Below are 21,634 nucleotides of genomic sequence, written 5' to 3' on the forward strand. Positions count from 1 at the left end.
CTGCAGCCCGGATACTAACCAGAACTTCTCTACGCCACCATATCACCCCTATTTTACAATCGTTACATTGGTTACCCATAAAGTTCAGAATAAAATACAAAATCCTCTCCATTATTCATAGCTTAATTCATAATCATAATCATACATCCACCTGGCTCTGCTCACTATTACGCATATACAAACCAACACGACATCTAAGATCACTTAACCAAAATTTACTAGATATCCCTTCTCCTAAACAAGCCAGATTAGACCTCACCAGAAAGAGAGTCTTTTCAATAGCCGGTCCAATACTCTGGAATTCTTTACTAAACCATCTCCGCTCAATATCCAATCCTTCTCATTTCAAAAAATCTCTCAAAACCTATCTTTTTCAACTTGCATTTAATACCTCATCTAACTAAATTCGTTCACCAATATCTAACCTACACTCATAAACTCAATTACACCCACCACAACCTCCATCTATGCTATTTATACGTACAACATACCTATTCACCTCAAGAAAAAACTTCCAACTCATACGTCTCCAATTAACATACCCCCTTTTTCCCTTTATTACCACACAATTTCTACATTGTACTTTTTCCCTACCCCCCCCCCCCCCGTTCCCTTTTCCCCAAAAACAATAAGCCCATGGCACCAAACTTTTATTTTTTAAAGTCTTTAAATGCTAGCGCCCTGTCTAGCCATTGTTTATTTTATGTAAAGTGTAAAAAATTCTATTTTATTTTGATTATTTTACTTTTGTTTTAATTCTGTGAACCGTTTTTGACAAAATCTATTTTTTAAAAAACGGTATACAAATGCTTTCTAAATAAATAAATAAATATTATGTTTTTCTAGGATAGGGAGGGGCCTACGTACGCACTCTAAATTCCTGCCTAAGGTGGTGATGGCCTTCCATCTTAACCAGTCCATTGTCCTGCTAACATTATTTCCCAGGCCCCATTCACAACAAGGCGAACAAACACTGCACAGTTTGGATTGAAAGAGAGCCTTAGCCTTCTGTCTGAAGTGGACAGAAGTCCATAACCATTCCATCCAACTTTTTGTTCCTTTTGATAGAAAAAGGGTGGGCATTGCTGTTGCCAATCAGACACTATTAAACTGGCTAGCAGATTGCATCTCCTGTTATGCTCAGGCAGGACAGTATCTTGGGGGCGATGGCAAGGCTCATTCTGTCTGAGCTATGGCAGCATTGGTGGCACACTTGCCAGCAGTCCCCATGGAGGAGATCTGAAAGACTGTGACATGGAGTTCTATCTGACCTTCAGAATCTGAGGTGTGGAACCCAACTCTCTCCCGGCTAGGAACCGTTGTTTGCGTTCAGGTTGTCTCCTCCTCTGTTACCAACAGCACCTTTGTTGTTGTGCTCATTGACACTCATTTAGGTGTCTGTTGGTCCCCTTTTCTTGTTGGGGGACAGCCTGTAGCTAGGGATTCACATGTGTGAGGACTACAATCCTGCTTGTCCTCTGAGAAAGCAGAGTTGTTTAGCTGTAACAGGTGTTCTCCCAGGATAGCAGGGTGTTAGTCCTCACGAAACCCACCCACAACCGTGCGGAGTTGGGTTTCTTCTATTTTTTTGGTTTGTCTAATTCTGTTGTAAGACTGAAGAGGGACCCCCGCTTGGACACATGGTATAGAGCATGCTGGTCATGCTCAGTGAGGCCAAGTCAAAGTTTCAGAAACTTTGACATAAGTTTTCCGTGTCAGGGCTCCATCTGAAGACGTCACCCATGTGTGAGGACTAATATCCTGCTGTCCTCAGAGAACACCTTTTACAGGTAAGCAACTCTGCTTTTTCTTCCTCCCAGACTGAGGCTGACTTCCCCTCTTTTTCAAAGGATGTCTCTCTCTTCCTCTGACCCAGCTTGTCTCCCAATTTCAGACTCATTCTCTTCTCCCCACTCAAAGCTGTCTTGCCTCTCTACCCTCTCCCTTGTCTTTCCCCTTTTCTTTTCCACCCTCCCTTGCAGCTCATCATACCCCTTCTCCTGCCTCCTCCTTTTGAATGCATGACTGTGTTTGTAACTTTGAGCCACACTGCTTTAGTCAGTTGGCACAACAGCAGTGCAGATGCCACCAATAGGGTGCAGCCTTCAAAAGGTGAATCTGTAGGTGCACACCATGGGATGTATGAGAAATACAAGCCTTGAGGCATTTAGCTGATAACATGACTCAGTTGGCGGAATATTTCTTCACATCTTATATGTAAATTAGGGGTGTGCATTCATTTTGAAATGACATGAAAAATGCAGCAAAGTAGCCTGTTTCATTATGCGCCATTTCGTAACACACACAACAACATTCTTTGAGTTTTATCATTTTGTTTTAAAAATACGGACACCTTTCCTGGCCTGGTCTTCCACTGCAAAAAAAAAAAAATCATCACTGCCAAAATTTAAAGCTTAGAACAATCTCTCCTAGTCCCAATTCCCCTGGCCCTTTACCTATGTGCCCTTGCTCTAACCCTGGACGTTTTACACCTTCTGTGGGGTATTTGAAATCCGAAAGGGGCAGGAGCGATCACCAATTGTACCTGCCCCTCCAGATCCCAATTTGAAAATAGTGCTAGCCAGCATTATACTGTACAGATCGAAACCCATGGGTCAAGCAACTGGAAAGAGCTCCTGCCCGATTTGGACTTCACAGTAGCGGTAAGAGGCATCAAGGGGGGAGGGGGGCATTTGAGGGGGCAAAGGATGACCTATAAGGGTTTTCAAGAAATTTCGGCAGTGCTGAGTTTTGTTTAGAGTGGGGGGAGGGAACCTGGCCTCTCATTTAACTTTTTGTTTTTTTTCCTGTTTCTTTTTATATTTATTTCAAATAAACAAAACAAACATACATAACCCCCAAAAAAAACTACCCCCCCCCCCCAAAAAAAAAACAAATGAAAAAAAAAAAAGAAACATTTTTTAGTGTATATCTGTAATGTATATGCTCCTGTTCAGAGTTGCAGCTCTACAGGCTGTGGATTCCCTGGTGGCTAGGTTTGAGTTTTAGGGATTCTTTTGTTTTTAAGGAGGCCTAAGCCTGGGAGGCCTGATATGTACCACTGTATGCCAGCAGGGGGCACCACCTGCAAAGCACTTCCTGGGGCCTGAGCCTTTAATTTCTGTGACACTCAAACCCTAATGGGCAGGAGATTTGGACTCAAGCTCTGACCTCACAATCCTCTGGCTTGGCCACTGGAGCTACCTCTACCCCTTACCTTTCCTATAGCGTTACTAGATATTTGCAGAGCCGTACAGATTCACATCAGAGACTGTCCTTGTTCCGTGGAGCTTACAGGCTAGTCAGGACACACAGACAAGATGAGATTTCAGGAAATGTATGTATTACTGTAAACATCAGTAAAATTGACAAGACTGATCAGGAAGAGCCAGAGTTTAAGATGTAAAAGCAATCCCAAGAAGGACTTGAATGTGAACTAACCACTTACCCATCACTTTTGATGAAATTGGCACTAATAGGAGCATGTATTTAGTTTCTGTCTTTAAAAGGCTCCACCTCTCCTGCATCCTTTTCTCTCGTCATCTCTAGGAGGATAGCAACACTTCCACTGTCCAGAGAAGCAGGCAGCATGCTGGTGAGTACTGTGGTCTTGTGCAGATTGAGTTCCTGCTTAATGTGATTTGTTTTGTGTGTGGAAAAACTGGTGGAAGCTGCACTCGGGTCTTCGTAGATGAAAGCACCCATCCTCCGCTGAATGGCCTCAAGTGCTGAGAGCAGAGCCCCTGGGGAAATACATTTCCTCCCCTCGGTCCTGACACAAGTGCACCTTCTTGCAGAATGGATGGGCAAACAGGAAGATGATGAACCTATGGAAGTACAAACTGCTGCAAAACATAGCCTTTCTCTTTCTAAAATAACCATTTCTTCATGAAAATAAATGTGGCTACCCAACTGTTAACAGAAGAAATCCCACTGCCTATGGGAGGGGCTGTTGCTGCTGTGCAGCAGGCCCTTGCCTCTCCATTGCGCCCTCACATATAGAAAGAGAGGCATGGTTTACACCCCGAAACCAGAGACTTTATAAATGAAGAAATACTTAAAATAGAGTGCTTCGTGGCAACAAAAAGAGCTTACAGTCTGAGGACCTGAAGCTATAGGAGATAGTGAGCTGCCCAAGGTCCCAGGGAATGTCATTGGGTGGGAGTAGTGGGATTTGAACCCGGGTCTGCTGGCTCCCAATCCAGTACTCTAACCGCTAAGGTTTAGAGCAGAGCTTTCCAAAGTGTGTGTCGGGACACATTAGTGTGTCACCTGTAGTGTGGAGGTGTGTCGCCCGGTCCACAGGGCCGGCGGAAGCAGGGAACTATAGCAGGAAGATCGGCGGGCAGTGGTGGAGCTTACATCACCACGGCCCGAAGAAAAGGGTCATGTTCACTCCTCCTCCTTCCTGCCTGTGCAGCCCTGGAAGAAAAACGTTGCCGGAGCCGCTTGGGCAGGAAGGAGGAGGAGCATCTGCTGCGTACAGAAGAAGAGCAGCATTAATGGCCCGTTGCGGATCCCACGTCGCGACGGCCCGAGAAGAGGAGGAAACCCGATAGCAGGGCCGCTGCAGATCCCACGTCGCGGCAGCCCGAGAAGAGGAGGAAACCCGATAGCAGGGCCGCTGAAGATCCCATGTCACAGCCAGGGAAGATCAGGGCCTCTGAAGAGCCCATCCTTCGGCAACCCGTGCAGAGGGACAGCATGTGCCAGTGAGAGCCTGTGCTTGAGCAAGAGAGCATGTAGGAGTGAGAGAGCCTGTGTGTGTGAGTGAGACAGCATGTGCACGAGAGTGACAGTATGTATGTATGTATGAGAGAGAGGCATGTGAGAGTGAGAGCTGTGGATGTGTGAGATTGCATGTGAGTGAGAGCCTGTGTGTGTGAGAATGTGTGAGAGAGCGTGTGAGAATGAGAACCTGATTGTGTGTTTGAGGGAAGACAGATGGAGAGAAAAGAAATAGAAAAAAAGACCCTGTAAAAGGAATTGGCAAAAAAACAAGAAAGGAAAGGTGGAAAAAAAAGCCTGTGACCAACCGATTAGAAAACTAAGATCAGACAGCAAAGGTAAAAAAAAAAATTACTTTTTAGTGATTGGCACATGTAATCTTTGGGAATGTGCAAGAGTAGCACTTTCTCTATGCCGATCTCACAATGTACGAGATCAGCATGGAGGAAGTGGAAGCCTGCAAATATTTATTATGAGATAGGTTGTGTTGTGAAACATTTTATTTATGTATATATTTAAGGAAACATACATAAATTGTTGAAATACATTTTGTTCATTTAACCTTTAACTTCTGGTTTGCTGGTAGACTGAATTACTGTGTCACGAAATTATGTTTGTCTAAAAAGTGTCACTAACATGAAAAGTTTGGAAAGCTCTGGTTTAGAGGGAAGTGGGTATCTCACATGGACAGAGCACTTGGCATGTCTGAATGAACTGACCTAGGTCTGTATATATCTGACACACTCTGGTATAAAGGGTCAGTCAGATAAGTAATGTGAGTTCAAAAAGGTTAAACCCAAAACCTAATAAAGAAGGGGTCTGGGTGGTCCCAAATGCTGACGTATCACAACCTACCAAGAGTCTGGTTTTTCTCCAGGACCAATGCACCTACTACAATTACACATACAATAGGTGAGAAATGAGAACACAATACGATCGAGTTTCTGCATTCTTCGAGGCCTGTGATAAGGACATAAATAGATGCTGACAAACTCATGAAAAAAATGTTCTTAGTACGGAAAGTCTATATTCTAGACTGTGTGCCATCTTCTAGTTGCTGCTTCTCAGTACGGCTAAAGAAGCTCTGAAGCATTGACTGGAACACAATATACCACCAGTATGCCCAGGCTCCGCCAGCTCTCTCACATGCAGTGTACACGTTCCTCAGTCCTGCCCCCTTCCACCAGTCCCTACATCCCTGGACACAAGCTATGTTCCCAGATTCCCTGTCTATCATGTCATAGTGCCATATATTGCACAATGTTAACAGATTTGTGGGAGAAATCCTCACAACTTAGTATACTAACCAGATTAAGAAAAAAAAAAGTAGTCAGGAAAATAAAATCCACTTTAGAAGTTGGTGGTAGGGGAGAGAATGGGTGTGTCCTCATAATGCCCAATTTATCCAGTGTTTTTACCCATGCAGGGCCTGTGACAAGACCAGTGATTAATGTGCCCCAGTGTGTAGTGGAAGAGATTATGATTCTCATATTTGACTGTGGTTGTGCAGTCTAGTCGGGGGCATCTCATTTTGTGTCACACAGAGCCGCCTGGGGATCCTGGGATGTGAGACAAGTAGGAGGTGTTGTTAGTTGCCAACTTTTCCATAGACCAGGACTGGACACTTGAGGAGTGGAGTGGGGGAATGGTACCCCCTCATTTGCATAAATTTTAGATCATGCCAGTGAGCTGCCTAAACAGTGTAACTATGAATCTGCAGATCCACTGGGAGCTGAGGGCTGTGCTGTGCACCACCTCCTCTCCCTATGCTGTCCAATCACAACATGGGAAAGGAGGCAGGGATAAGGCACAGCTCTCCTCCAATAGGCTCCGACCTGCCTTTCTCTAACTAAGAGGCTGTGGGGGGAAAAAAGAAGATCCACCTGCAAAACCAGACATTTAGTGTCCGGTCGGTACTTCTGACTGGATACTGACAAGAATGCCTGAAAACCTGGCTGTCCGGTCCGAAAGTGGACAGTTGGCAGCCCTAGGCGTTGTGTACTCCGGGATCCCTTGGAGGCAGTGCTCGCTCAAGAGGAGAGATGCGCCCTCCTCCCAAACTCCCTTATGTAGTAGAACACTGTGAGGAATGGAAGCAATACCCACCGAAACCACCACATCACAAATATCTTTGCCTTTTTATTAACGTCTTTACTTTCATGCATGATGATTGTACATTCCTGAAGCCTGTAATTGTGGGTTTTGGTGGCGAATTTCTTTGAAAGGAGACAGGTACTTGTGATAGAATTTTTCCAGTCTTTGGCCGATCGTGAAACAGGCATTTTAAATCCAACATTTGTTAATTTCATCTTGTTTGTTTTGTAGGTGGCTGTAGGCTCCTGAGCAGAATGCCAGCATCACAAGCGACTTGACTTACAGGGCTCCCCAAACCTGCCAAATGACTCCAAAGCAAGTAAGGTTTTCAGGATATTCACTATGAATATGCATGAGATCAATTTGCGTAAGCTCGTCTCCACTGTATATGCAGATTTATCTCCTGCATCTTGATTGTGGATGTCTTGAAAACCTGACTGGTTGTGGAGTCCCCAGGACAGGTTTGGGAAGCTCTGAGCTAGAACCTTTAATGAGCGTGGAAGGTGTTGGGCCACTTGGGGTGGTTTCACTGTTGGCATTCTGAGCAGCAACCCAGAGTCAGCGGGTTAAAAAGTGAAAGTGAAATGAATGTGGTTGGGGCACTTGCTTCAGAATCTGCCCCCCCCCCTCCCCCAACAGCAACCAACTCTCTTCACTTTGGGCTTAATGCCCCCCCTCTAAAAGAGAATGCCCGTAAGTGCCATGAGATGGCATTGCTGGGTGAGCCGCTTTTTCTCTGGAAGAGAGGGGCATGGCTTTTGAAGAGCTGGAGAAAAGTGGGCGGCTGATAGTTCTCTGTTCTCTCATAAAATTTAATGCCGTTTCAGGCGTGGTATCCTTGATTGGAGTGTGAGTGAAGGGGATGAGTACTCTCCTCTTCTAATCACCGCTTGAAATCAATCTGAGAGCAAAGGGAGCCCCCTTCAGCTGCCTTATTATTGTACTCGCTTCCTGCGGCACAGTTAAGACAATCTGATCGTTCAGATGTGATTACAAGCGGGGACTAGACCTTCATGTGCTAGGCCTTGAGTTCCTTTTCTACGCTACATTTTCTGGGGGTGGAGAAAGAATATATTGCAATTAGGGGGCTGTAGGAGCCACTGTGACCTCTTTAAACACATCCAAGTAATTTGATTCCTTTTTCATTTGCAGAGAGAGGGATTGAGCTGGTGGAAAGGGGGAAATATTCCCAGGCTGTTGAATTGTTTAGTGAAGCTATTAAATTAGAACCCGAGGATCACAGGTAAATGTTTTCCCTAATCCCCTGCCCAGACTCTTCCTCTTTGTAAAGAATCAGTACAGCAAAAGCTTTCTAGATTCTTCTTTGTAGTCATGAAGGGACCCACACACACACTTTCTGGTCTCATAAGCAAAGAAGATAACTTTCTAAGCTGCTTGCATGTACCCTTTTACCCGTGTGTATGGGTGCGCGCAAAGCTGCTACTGTACTTTATAACCTGCGTGGAAAGGTTATAAGATGTGAGCTCGTGTACGTAAAAACCACAAACCGATTTATCTGGCCAGGTAGTGGCACGTAGCCAGATAATTCCAAAAAGTGCTACTTAGACGGACAGATAACGCTTTTCAGATTTCTCTGGCTATGTAAGCCTGCTGCTACTTAACCACATAAATCAGAAAATAGCCAGATAAGTGCCGCTACTTAACTAAATAAGTTCAGGTTTGTCCGTGTAAGTAGTGGGAAAGGTGTTACTTAGCCGAAGAAGTTGGAAAATAGCCGGGTAAGTGTACACAGCTCATATTTATACTTCCAGTTTTAAAGGATATGTATGTAGATTATCACGTTAATTTGACATTTTTACCCCTGTAAGTTAGCGTTTGCATGTGTAAATCAGGGTAATTAATAACGTGCGCAGCAACGAAATAACCAGTTTTGCCATTTAGTCTACCAGTTCACCCAGTCCATCTGTAACTCATGAAGACCCTCCTGGTTCTTCAGTCTGAAGTCCGTCCCCCCCCCTCCCCCATTGCTCCCAGACCCTCTTCCCTGTCATTTTTTCACTTTAATAATGTTTACTATCAGAAGTAAATATACGCAAGTAAAAGAGGTACGCGTGTCACTCTAACAGGGTTTAAAATTGTGACTTCTTTGCGCAAATGTTGGCCCCGGCACGCTCCTTTCTTACACACGCAAAGTTACCCGCAGACCCTCATTGACGCACGCAAGTTGCAGTTCTGAAAATAGCATGCATCGCATATCTGCTATTTTATGTGCGCAAGTGCTTGCTTTTTACACGCGCAACGTTTGAAAATTCACCTGATTGTGAAGCTTTGATACCGTGAAACGGGCATGAATTTTTCGTCAGTTTTGGGTTCTTAAATAGTTTTGGGGGGTTTTTTCCTCCTCATGCCGAGGTGCACGTTTCATGTGTCCTCCTCTGTCATCCACTTCTGGTTTCCCAAGTGAAATCTGCCATTTAGCTTCTGCCCTACCCAGCTTTCACCTTCTCAAGTTTCTGTTGTAAATATGCAGGCTTTGTACTGCTCTTTGTGTGCCTCTGTATTGTGAACGTCTGTCATCTTTTACATTACTCCTTCAGAGTTATTTAATAGCTCGGAGGTATGTTTACAAAGAAATTAGCGGGCTAGATCATAGCCTTTGAAAACTGGCCAGGCTGACTGGCTAAGCTCAGCATCCCAAGTTTCATTCGGCAGCAGGCTTTAACTGGCCAAATTCTGGGTGTGCCTAGGGGGTGGCTTTAGGCTGGGGGGGATGGGGAAGAGAGTTAGGTGGCTAGTACTGATTTTTCAGTGCTAGCCACCTAATATGGCCAACCGTAGCAAGCTTAAATTTAGCTGGCTATTTCCTCCCTCCCTCTCTCCCACACCAAGGCAGAAGCTTATTGGTAGGGGGGGGGTCCCTTGGCATTCCCTCGCCCACCTGCCTGACAATGAAAAATAAAGTATCCTACCATGCCCCCTCCCCCCCCCCCCCCCCCATTCCATCCGTAGCAACTGAGCAGGAGGACTCAGCTTTACAGCAGCATCCAGCATTGCTCTGACACTGCCCCCTTACCTGACCTCGCAAGCCTTAACCCACCCCTGTCCTTCATATATGTCCCAAACAGAGTCCATGTTTACATTTCAGAAAAGGTTGAGGGGGCGGGGGTTGGTTTGGAACACATTCTGCCTGCTTATCTTGTTTCTTTCTTTTTTTTTTTTTTTGGCTGATAGATATTTTGGAAACCGGTCCTATTGCTATGAGCAGTTGAAACGCTACCAGGAGGCTCTCCTAGATGCAGAGACGGCCATTCGGCTCTCTTCCAACTGGCCCAAAGGCTATTTCCGCAAAGGCCGAGCCATGCTGGGGATTAAGGTGAGAGCTCTTCCTGAAATTGAGCCACTGTGAAGACTTTCAGCCTGTCCGATTATAAGCAGCACTTCATAAGCAGTCTGCGTTTATGTGCTGTGGCTGCTTGGTGATCAGTAATGCCTGCAGATCCTGTCAGTAGAACCAGAAATCTCTTTGGTGTTTTACCGGTAGGTGAGTTTAGATTCCTGACGTTGAGTCTCATAGGCCTATTTCAAATGTTCCCCCCTTCTCTCTAAAGCGATTGAAATGGTAAGTCTTTGACAAATGCAAACTTTCTTGGAAAAGATGAATGCACTCCACCCAAGGCAGTTTGGGTTTCAGGCAAATCACAGTGCCGAAATAGCCTTGCTGGACATGTTAAATGAAATGAGGTTGAAAGCAGATGGTGGGAATGCTGCACTTGTGAAGGCATTAGACATGTGTTTCTTCTAAATGGTCTTCATGAATTAAGGCTTCGAGAAGCAGTCCTTAAGTGGTTCAAACCATTTCTTTCTAATTGAACCTATAATGTCGTTTAATGGGCATCTGATCTCTCTACCGTGTGATCTGTGGGGTTCCATAGGGCTCAGTGTTGGCTCCCACCCTTTTTAACTTTTAAATGGCCCCCTTAGTGACACTAATTCAGTCACATGGCTTTATCTGTTCTTTATTTGGACAACATCCAAAGGGTGGTTTATTTAGATCCATTATATCCAGATTTTTCTAAGTTAAATTGTTTGGCTGCCATTTCTTTTTGGCTGACGGACCATAAATTGCAGCTAAATTCATTAAAATTGAATTCCCTTTGGGTTGCTAGAGATGGACAATCCCGTAAAGTTTTCCTTCGTTGGCAAGGCTGCTTTTGTCCCAAAGGAAAAGTTCACAGCTCTTGGTGTTAAACTAGATTCTAATCGGTCAATGGTTGTTCAAGTGTTTTCTGCTGTGTGCTGTACGCCATCTGCGAAATGTGCTATGTAGGAAAAACACTGGAGGGAGTTGTTCCTATATTGATTTTATGTTCATATTATTGCAGTTCCTTATAGCAAGATTGTCTAGCAGATAAAGATAGAGAACAAAAGCTTCAGTGCACTCTTGGTATTTAAGCTACGGTGCCACCTACAGTCTCTCAGGATTCTCTGTTGCCAGCAGATGGTAAGGATGTCTAACTAGCAGTTGGAGACTCGAGCAGGGGGTTGGTGGTTCAGTTTCGGCTTATATCCAGAATTTTAGGAGGGTCTGATAGCCAGTGAGGCTGTTTCCCTCATGCCTTCATTTTGTCCTCACCCTCTATATAGCACGGCCTGCCTCGTGGAGAGAAGCTTTCTTAAGGGAAGTAGATCTTTTATTTGCTGGGGGTTTTTTAGGATGTTTTCCCTTTAAGAAGGTGTAAAAAAAACAAAGCAGGGGTGCAGTGAGCAGCAAGGAGCCGCTGAGGTCTGGCAGCACAAGAGGTTTCATGGCAATTCTCCCATGCTGCGGGGTCCTATTTAAAGCTATTTTAGCTGCATGGAGGGAGAGAAGAACACAATCATAAGTGTATTTTTGTTTCCTGCACAGTGTTTGAGGGCAGTGTGGGAAGTGCTGCATAGCTTGCTGTTCTCGTAGAGCAACATTGTTTCTCCGAAGACAAGTGGGATGGTAGTCCTCACACATGGGTGACATCATCAGATGGAAAGTCCTGATGCTGAAATTTTATATCAATTTCTAGAACTTTGACTAGGCACACTGAGTATGTCCAGCCTGCCATATACCATGCATCCACATGGGGTCCGTCTCCAGTCTCTCTTTCTGCAGAGCTGTAAGCCTCACGGTGTGAGTCAGCTCACTTTGGCTGAATTTTGGCCTTGTGGAAAACTTTGCTTTTTCTTGTGGGTTTTTCCTCATTGTTCTGTTGCCATGTCCCTCTCGGTGCCCTCCCATAGCGTCTCCTAGTCAGGGTTTTCGGCGATTTAGGTAAGTTTCCTTTTGCGGTTGATTCCTCATGGTGGTGGTGCATCAGTGCCCGGTGGTTATCACCGCCCCACCACCATCATTTTCAGTTGATGCTCCTTTTTGTTTTGTTTGACATGGCCATGTCCAGTTTTCGGCAATGCCCCCAGTGCCCAAGGACCATGTCCATCATGGATCCACATGAGAATTGTGACCTCTGCCTGGGGTCATCGCATGGTGTCTGGAGTTGCTGTATATGCACCCAGATGACCCCAAGGGACATCTGCTTCAACTTGACAAGATGGAGCAGCTTTTCGGGTTTGAAGGAGCTGCACTGATGGACCTCGAGTCATCAACATCAATGGGACCATCGGTTCCGTCGATGCTGTTGGCAGACAGGGGTGCCGGATACCGACTTTCGTCGATCTCCTCTAGGCCAAGGGCATTGAGTTCTTCATCATCAGCCTCCACACCGGGGAATGACCAGGCTGAGCATCGAGACAAGCTAAAGAAGCATCGGCACCAGTCTCCGTTGATGCATGGGGATGCACCGGTTTTTGCCATGATGCCCCCAAAGTGACTCCATGGCTAGGAGTGCCAATCCTCGATCGATGTTGGGGGTAAATGATGGTTTCTACAGGTCCTGATGCCAGTCACAGACCCACCTCAAGAGTCTTAGGAGGATCTGGCCACCCCTGCTTCCTCCCAGTTAGTATTTGCATTGGCAATGCTTGAGGAGGAGCTGGAGCACCGACTCCAGTTAGCGGTGGACCGAGTGCTGTAGGGCTTCAGTCCTGTGGCTCCAATGGCACTGGACCCAGTGCCGCCTGCCCTTGACTGCTTCTGGAGAACCTAAACGTGCTCATTGGTGTGTTACCAACCCAGCTGTACCTGGGACAGTATCGGTCCCCTACTGATACATTGGTTGTCACCAGTTCCTCCAAAGAGAAAGCTCCACCAAGAACAGCAGAGATGCCGAGGCCTGCTGCCCCCTGTCCAGTTTTACCAGTGTTTGCACCTCTAGACGAAGGTCGAGCATCTAGGGACCCATCCCAGGGGAAGATGAAGAACCCAATGATCCCTGGGGGGATGATGGTTCAGAGTCCTCCTTCAGGGTCTCCCTTTGGTCTAAAGGGAGACCCTGAAGGACCCAGAGGAGCGAAGGAATTTTCTGCCTGAGGACTTAACCTTCGCAGGTTTTGTGAGGGTGATGCTGAAGCCATCCCTTTTCTGCTATTAACAGAGGAGGAAGCCAGGCACAAAATGCTTTTCATCCTCCAGTTCATGGAGCCTCCTAAGGAGATCGTGGCAGTCCACATACGCAAAGTCCTTAAGGAATTGCTGCTGAGGATATGGGAGCACCCCCTCACAGTGCCTCCCATTAATAAGAAGGCAAACAGCTGTACGTTTAGGACTCTGGGAATTCAGTCGTGTTGTGGTTTACAATTATACCTCTTTTTCTCTTTCAATAAACATTATTTTGAAAAAAACAAAAAAAGCAAACGGGGTCTACATCGTCCAGAAGGCTGCTGTATTCGATAAGCGTCAATTGCTCCACCAGTTGGTAGTGGTCGAATCCACCCTTCTTGAGGGCCAAGCAGTCATTGACTCATTCCTCAGGTCTCCCGTGAAAGGACCATAGAGCGATGGTTGCTCTTTGGAGGAAGGTATTTCAAGGCACCATACTCATTGCTCACATTGCTGCCTACCTGCTCTACATAAGCCAGTGCTCGCAGAACATCTGGAAGCAGGTGCAGGAGGTGGCTAAGCAGCTGCCTCAACAGTAGCAGGACACCCTCATGTCGCTGGTGTATAAGGGCAAGGAGTGTGGAAAACAAAAGGTCCATGCAACCTACGATATTTTTGAGACTGTATCGAGTGTCTGCAGCAGGCATCAGCTCCCGCAGAATGGCATGGCTGTGGCTCTTAGATCTCCAAACAGATGTACAGGAACGACTCGCTGATCTGCCATGTACATGACGTGCCATGCTGAGGCTGTTGGGCCATATGGCTGAATCCATCCATGTTACTCCGTTGGCACGTTTACACATGCGCAGAGCCTATGTACCCTCAGGTTGCAGTGGTGCCAGGCCACTCAGAGCTTCCAGGATTGCATCTGAATCACCCTGTCTCTCCAGGACTCATTGTCCTGGTGGCGGGAACGTTCAAATCTGGAAAGAGGATCTCTTTTCGAAGTCTCCCTACCCAAATTGTCCTAACCACAGATGTATCCACCCTGGGTTGAGGAGCTCAATTAGATGCGCTCACCACCCAGGGTCTCTGGTCCAATCAGGAATGCTCTTGTCAAATCATCTTCCTGGAGCTTTGAGTGATCAGGTTCATGTTATGGGCTTTCAGAGATTGACTGTCCAATAAAATTGTACTGATCAAAACAGAGAGCCGGGTAGCCATGTGGTATGTCAACAAACAAGGAGGCACGGAATTGTACCTCCTGTGTCAGGAAGCGGTCCAGATCTAGTCATGGGCCTTGTTCCATGGGATGGGGCTCAGGGCCATGTACCTGGCCGGGACGGATAATGTGGTAATGGACAGGCTGAATCAAACCTTCAGATCCCATGAATGGTTCCTGGACTAGAGGGTAACAAATCTGATATTCCGCCTCTGGGGGAGCCGGGACATAGATCTGTTCGTGACGCCCTGCAACAGGAAGATGCCTCTATTCTGCTCCTGTACAGGTCAGAAAGCAAACCAGCTTCAGACGTTCTTGCCCATCATTGGGGCAAGGGTCTTCTGTATGCGTATCCTCAGATTCTCTTAGTGGTGAAGTCTTTTTGAAGCTTCGCGAGAACAGAGGGGCTATGATCCTCATAGCTCCTCATTGGCCGAGACAGGTTTGGTTTCCATGCCTACAGGATTGTTCATCCGGAGACTAATTAGTCTGGGGACTTCCCCAGATCTTCGCATGCAAGATCAAGGCAGGCTGCGACACCCCAAACTCCGGGCCCTGTAGCTCACAGCCTGGATGTTGAGAGGTTAATCCTGTAGTCGCTTGATCTTTCAGAGGATGTGTCTTGAGACCTGGTGGCTTCTAGAAAGCCTTCCACTAGAAAGTCTTATGGAATGAAATGGAGGAGGTTTTCTGTGTGGTGTGAGCAGAAGGCCCTAGATCCATTCTCTTGCTGCACACAAAAACTGCTTGACTACCTTTTCTATTTGAAGCTGGCTTGAAGACCAACTCTGTTAGAGTTCATCTTGATGCAATTGGCGCATACCACCAAGGTGTAGATGGTATGCTTATCTCTGTACAGCCTATAGTTGTACACTTCATGTAGGGCATGTTTCAGTTGAAACCTTCCCTAAGACACCCCGCTGGGTCTTGGACCTCAATATGGTGTTAACTCAGTTGATGAAAGCTCCTTTTGAGCCGCTGCGCACATGTGACCAGAAGTATCTGACTTGGAAGGTCATATTTTTGGTGGTGGTCACCTCAGCGCGCAGGGTCAGTGACCTCCAGTCTTTATTGACTTATCCTCTTTATACTAAGTTTTATCATGACAGGGTGGTCTTGCATAGACACCGTAAGTTCCTGCCTAAGGTGGTGGTGGACTTCTATCTTAACTTGTCCATTGTCCTGCTAACATTCTTTCTCAGGCTCCATTCATATCAAGAAGAATAAGTACTGCACATTTTGGATTGTAAGAGAGTCTATCTGGAGTGGACAGAAGCCCAAAGACAGTCCACCCAACTTTTTATTTCGTTTGATAGGAATAGGTTGGGCGTTGCCATTGCCAAACAGATACTATCCAATTGGCTAGCAGATTGCATCTCCTTCTGTTATGCCCAGGCGGGACTGCACCTTGGGGGTCATGTCACAAGGCTCATTCTGTCAGAGCCATGGCAGCATCTGTGGCCCACTTGCGAGCAGTTCCCGTGGAGGACATCTGCAAGGCTGATACAAGAAGTTCACTCCACACATTCACAACTCATTAGTGTCTGGACAGGAATAGCTGATGAGACAGTAGGTTTGGCCAGTTTGTCTTTCTGAACCTGTTTGAGGTGTAAAACCCAACTCTCCAACCTAGGGCCCATTGTTTGGGTTCAGGCTGTCTCCCCCTCTGTGCCAACAGCACCGGTGGTGTTGTGCCCCTTTGGCACCTGGTTAGGTATCTATTGGTTCCCTTTTGTGTTGGGGAGCAACCTGTAGCTAGGGATTCACTCATGTGTGAGGACTACCATGCTGCTTGTCCTCAGAGAAAGCAGAATTACTCATCTGTAGCAGGTGTTCTCTGAGGACAGCAGGATTAGTCCTCACGAAACCCATCCTCTACCCCATGTTTGGTTTCTCCTATTTTTATTTTAATTATAATTCTATATTATAAGACTGGAGACGGACCCCGCATGGACGCGTGGTATAGGGCATGCTGGGCATGCTCAGTGTTCCTAGTCAAAGTTCTAGAAACTTTGACTTAAGTTTTCCACATCAGGGCTCCATTTGATGATGTCACCCATGTATGAGGACCAACATCCTGCTGTCCTCGGAGAACACCTGTTACAGGTAAGCAACTCTGCTTACTGTCAGGTCTGTGCGAGGGTGGCAGAGAGGGTCCTGCCGCAGAGCTTAAATGAGCAAAGAAGCAGCAGCCCCAGGGCTCAGTCCCAGGCTTTCAGGTAGAGAGCGGGAATGGTGGGCATCTTAGATACTCCTCCCACAGTGCAGAAAAGTGCTGGGGAAGATTCTTCAGATCCCCCACTGCTAATTCCTGCCATGGGGTGTTCCGGTGATCCACAGTCGAAGTCAGGAGGCTCTTCTGGGCTACACTGTGATGGAGATGAGGATGAACTTTTTCTCCCTAATTTTTCTTGCTTATGCATAAGGCTTTTTTTAAGCAAAAAAAAAAAAAAAAGGGACTGCTTCCAGTGGGTCTCTTTCAAAAGGGGCTTTCTCTGCGGGTCCTGTGAGTATACCTCATCCCAAGAAGAGGAGACTAAACCCCAATCTTGATTTGGGGTTGGACTCAAGTGGTGCTCTGAAGAGAATTTTCATCCAGAGTTCCTGGTAGATCTCTCAGGGGATGATGAAATGGATGGGGGGACCGTCTCGAAGAGAATGAGATTCCAGTAGCAGAAGGGGTGATCACAAGGTAGTTTGCCTTTTTAAAAGAGAATAATTGCCTACCATAGTTTCTCAGGTCCTAGGGATAAAGGAAACTAGAGTGGAGCTGGAGCCAAGAGGAGGATGATCCTATTTTAGAGAAGCTTAGGGGTCCCACCAGGGCCTTCCCTTTTCATCAGTCAGTAAAATCCTTGGTTTTTAAAGAATGGGATGCTCCAAAGGCTGGCTTGATGGTTAGTAGGACCATGATCAAATTGTATCCTCCTCCAGATGATGCCTTGGTAACGGGAGTTGCTAAAGTAGCATTTTATAAACCAAAGCTATTGAGACCATTGAAAGTTTTACTAGCTGAAGAATTTTTGTAAAATGTTCTTCAAGCTTTAGTATTAGGAAATTTAGATTGCTGCAACAGCTTGTGGGTGGGATTACCTAATTATTTATTATGAGTTTTGCAAATTGTTCAACATGCTACTGCAAGGTTGTAAATGGGGTGTGATTATATGATCATATTACTTCTGTTTTGATAAACTTGTACTGGTTCCCCATTCAATAGAAAGTAAGTTTCATATTGATGATTCTCACTCACAAGTTGTTGTAAAGAGAACAAAATTAGCAGGTAAGAACCAGTTTTTCCATTTTAGGATTACTGTGTAATTTTGTGTTATATTTTTGTGTGTATTTTGGTGGTTTTTAATTGTATGTACTGTAATTTGTTTTTATTTTGTAATTTGTAAGTTGGTGCTTTTAATTCTGTGTATTTAAATTTGTTTCCATATAGTAAGTTGGATTGATCTTTTTTGGATTTGAGGGAAAGCAAAAAGGAAATAAATTTAAACTAATGTCTTTCTCTTTTTCCTGGTCTAGAAGTACATGGAAGCTGAGGCAGCCTTTGAAATGGTCCTGCACTTAGACAAGAACTGCCGAGAAGCTTTGAAAGAGATCTTGGCCTGCCGAGTTTGTCAACTGATGGTAGGGTGCTAAGGCGATCTCTCTTTTAGGGGTAATTCATAATATGTTTGAAACATATCGGAACACCAAACTGTCCTCACTTGATAATTACTTGGATCTTTGAGAGAACTTTTTCCAACTGATGTCAGTGCAGAGGCCAGAGAATCTTTTAGAGGCTGTATGGCCCAAGAGAATAACATGCAATCTTTGTGACTGCAGCCGTTAACAGTTGCTTTCTGGTTGTCGGAATGGAGGAAGCTGGCTGTGTGGAGCTTTGTTTTGATGCAGTACATTTGTTCCAGCCATTTTTTTTTTTATTAGCTTTAAAATGTTTTTAAAAGCTTACTACTGAAACAAGCTGAAAGAAAAATCATAATCGCCCATGTTCAGCAATGTGCCAGAAGAATTTTAAGAATAATGATATTTCATATTTGTAAGCAAGAGTACAGGTTCTGAGGAGAAGGCATGAATTTGACATTAGAGCACTCGGCTAGAAGTCAGGTGAGCTAGGAGGAGAGAGTGCAGCTCTGCCACAGACTTTCTGCATGGCCTTGGGAAAATCACTTTGTCTTCTTAGGTAATAGATTTTGGGGGGAAAAAAAAGGCTAAATATTTGGATATTTATGGGCTGTTAGCAAATGGCTTGCCCAAGGTCATAATAAGTATCAACGGCAGGAGCAGGATTTGAATCCAGATCACCTGGTGTCCAGTCCATTATTCTAATCACTAGGCCACTTGCTCTTCCATCCTGTTCCTTGCTGTAAAGGCCCCTGTCATGATAGCAATGGGAAGGTACTCTGGAGATTTTGCCTTGCAGGGCAATGGCATGGCATTGGCTATTCTCCCTCGCTTAATTATATTCTTTTTGCAGGAACTGGGCTTCACACAAACGCAAAGTATCAGTCTCTTAGAAGAGTTTAAAACAGTTCCTGATGTCTTAGAAGCTCCCATCTCTGCCAAAGGTAAGTGGGTATCTCACAACCCAGAAACTTAACTACCAAATGTACAGAAAAGAATTGCCATTTACTGATGGGTGTTTGCAGAGAGGCAGAGTGAATGAAACTAAACAGGTGATTTTCTATCAGTGCTGTCTGCCCTGCTATGTAAGCCATATGAGAGCTTCTGTGAATAGTGAGGTTATCAGAGTCCAAACCTCGGTGGGTCCACTTTCAGCCGCGGTGCAGCTAGTCTAGTTAGCCGGATAAACCTATTCGGCTAAGTAGCAGGGTATATTCAGTGGCACGGTTATGTCTAACCGGCTAACTTTAGGACAGCCCTATGGCCCAAACAGCTGGTTAGGTTAGCCGGCTAACTCCATTTATCGGAGTTAGCTAATTAACTTAACCAACTAACTTTGCTGCTGCCCGGAATGTCTACTGCCTGCCTGGCTAGAATTTAGCCAGATATGGACCTCCGGATGTTTAAAATCGCAGGCCCCACCCTGTGAAATAACCTGCCTGAAGAAATCAGGGCAGAGAAAGATTTATTTATTTATTTAACACTTTTTTATACCGACCTTCATAGTAAATAAACCATATCGGATCGGTTTACATAAAACAAGGGTATAACAGAAGCAATAAATAAAAGTCATTAACAAGAAAAGAGAATAAGATAAAGTTACATTTAACAAGGAGTAAAAAACTTGGGAAGCTTAAGAGCTGGAAGGAAGTTAAAGGCCAAAAAATAATTAAAGAAGCATAGTCCAAAAGGAATTTGGATTAATGCAAAAGATGCTTTATTCAGTAAGTGCCAGAGTTCTTCGTTTGAATGGATGTAGGACTTTAATCTTCTACGTCCAAGTGAGGAAAAAGAAGACTAAGGGTTGTCTGGAGGATCATCGAAGGCTTGGTGGAATAGCCACGTCTTAAGTTTTTTTCTGAACGTAGTGAGACAGGGTTCTAGTCGGAGGCTTGAAGGAATGATGTTCCAAATAGATGGACCTGCTATTGAAAAAGCTCGGTCTTTGGTCGAGGAAAGGCGTGAGGCTTTAGTTGGGGGGTAATTCAAAGTACCTTTATGTTCCCTGTACGTACCTGGATCAGTCCAGACCGTGGGTTATGTCCCCATTCCAGCAGATGGAGTCAGCCAAAGCTTTGAGGGGGCGTCACCATAAGTACTACTACCCCCTCTGCAGGAGTTCAGTATCTTCTGACTCCAGCAGATGCGAGTAGGGGAATCTGGGCTTGCTCCCGATTACCTGTAACCATTGTTCCCTTGATTGGGTTGAAGTTTGAAGGGTATTTCAAGGCTGAGATGGAGTTGGTGATGGATGGATTTATGTATTAGGGTAATTGCTTTGTAAAGGATTCTGAAATTTACCGGTAGCCAATGTAGGTTTCTGAGGATGGGTGAGATGTGATTTCCGCGGCTGGTGTTGGTCAGTAATCTCGCTGCAGCATTTTGAATCATCTGAAGCGGTTTAATGGTCGATTTGGGTAGGCCAAGGAGGAGGGCACTGCAATAGTCAATCTACTCCACTTCAGGAAAAGTCTTAAAACCTACTTCTTCCATATGGCATTCCCCCCTTAACCACCTCCAAGGACTTGCAGGGTAGGCTCCATGCCCATCATTGTCAGGCAGGTGTTTTTGTTGGTATGGTATTGAATTTATTTTAGCTAGTGCCTTAGATATAAATCCTGGGTCATTTTAGTGTGTGTTTTTAATACTGTATCTTTGAATATCTGTAGATTCATGATTATGTATGTATTATTGTAATCCACTAAGATTTATGGATTGGTGGATTATAAATTGCTCAAATAAATAAATAGGATCCCCTGTATGTACCCGGATCAGTCTAGACTACTGGGAGTTTATGCATCCCTGCCAGCAGATGGAGACAGAGAAAATTTCATGGAAACTGCTTAAGAGCCCCTAGTTCCACCTGCAGTTCCTCAGTATTTCTCTGTCTCCAGCTGATGGAAGATGGTGCTGACCTTGCAGTTCTGTAGTCTGGGCAGTGTTTTTTTTTCTCTTGAGCCTTCCTCCCAGGGGTACTTTTTCTTTTTTTGAACCCTGAGTGGTCCTACCCTGTCCAGTGGAGGTGGGTGAGCTGAGGGTCGGTGACCTTTTGGTGTGCTCGCCCTGTGCGCCCGTGGGGTGTAAATCTGGTGGTCCAGAACCCTCCCCTTCACAAGGCCGCTTGGGCGGCTGCAGGCTCTGTAGGATTTTTTTTCTTTGAGGCACTTCTTGTCTCTCATTTAAAGTTTTATAGAAAAAAAAGAGAGAGAGAGTTTGCAGAGCCGGGAACTGAACGTAGCTCTTCTTGCTCTGCGGGTTGCTTCCTCCTCCTTTCAGGCGGTAGTTTGGGGAGGGGGGTCTGTCTGCAACGCAGGTACGTTTAATTATTTTTATTTCTAGCCCTTTGCCGTTTCCAGCACTCTCCCTGCGCCTGACATGCCCCACGGGTTGGCTTGCTTTGCCTGCGGCTCAGCCCGTGTGCTGCGTGCTCCGATGAGCGGGTAGGGCTCGTCGGGGGGTCCGCCAGCAGCGAAGCAGCATTGGGTCTCTTCCATGGCCATTTCCCTTTCCCGGCAGTCCCCTGGCCAGGGTCC

The 21,634-nt window shown here is 45.6% G+C and overlaps 1 protein-coding gene across 11 annotated transcripts in view; it reads left to right on the forward strand.

Moving 5' to 3' along the window:
• The window catches only part of LOC115095855 (stress-induced-phosphoprotein 1-like), a 157,658-nt gene that overhangs the window by 109,662 nt on the left and 26,362 nt on the right, over positions 1 to 21,634 (forward strand). For all 11 annotated transcript variants that reach the window (XR_003857891.1, XM_029610116.1, XM_029610114.1 and 8 more), the window contains 5 exons: positions 3,550 to 3,595; positions 7,975 to 8,065; positions 10,015 to 10,156; positions 18,000 to 18,104; positions 18,955 to 19,045. Coding sequence is in view for 10 of the 11 variants with exons in the window: in XM_029610116.1 (XP_029465976.1) it covers positions 3,550 to 3,595; positions 7,975 to 8,065; positions 10,015 to 10,156; positions 18,000 to 18,104; positions 18,955 to 19,045 (475 nt within the window). In the remaining variant the exon portion in view is untranslated. The remainder of the gene's footprint in view (positions 1 to 3,549; positions 3,596 to 7,974; positions 8,066 to 10,014; positions 10,157 to 17,999; positions 18,105 to 18,954; positions 19,046 to 21,634) is intronic.

This window comes from Rhinatrema bivittatum, chromosome 7, assembly GCF_901001135.1.
Source record: "Rhinatrema bivittatum chromosome 7, aRhiBiv1.1, whole genome shotgun sequence".
NCBI lineage: Eukaryota > Metazoa > Chordata > Amphibia > Gymnophiona > Rhinatrematidae > Rhinatrema > Rhinatrema bivittatum.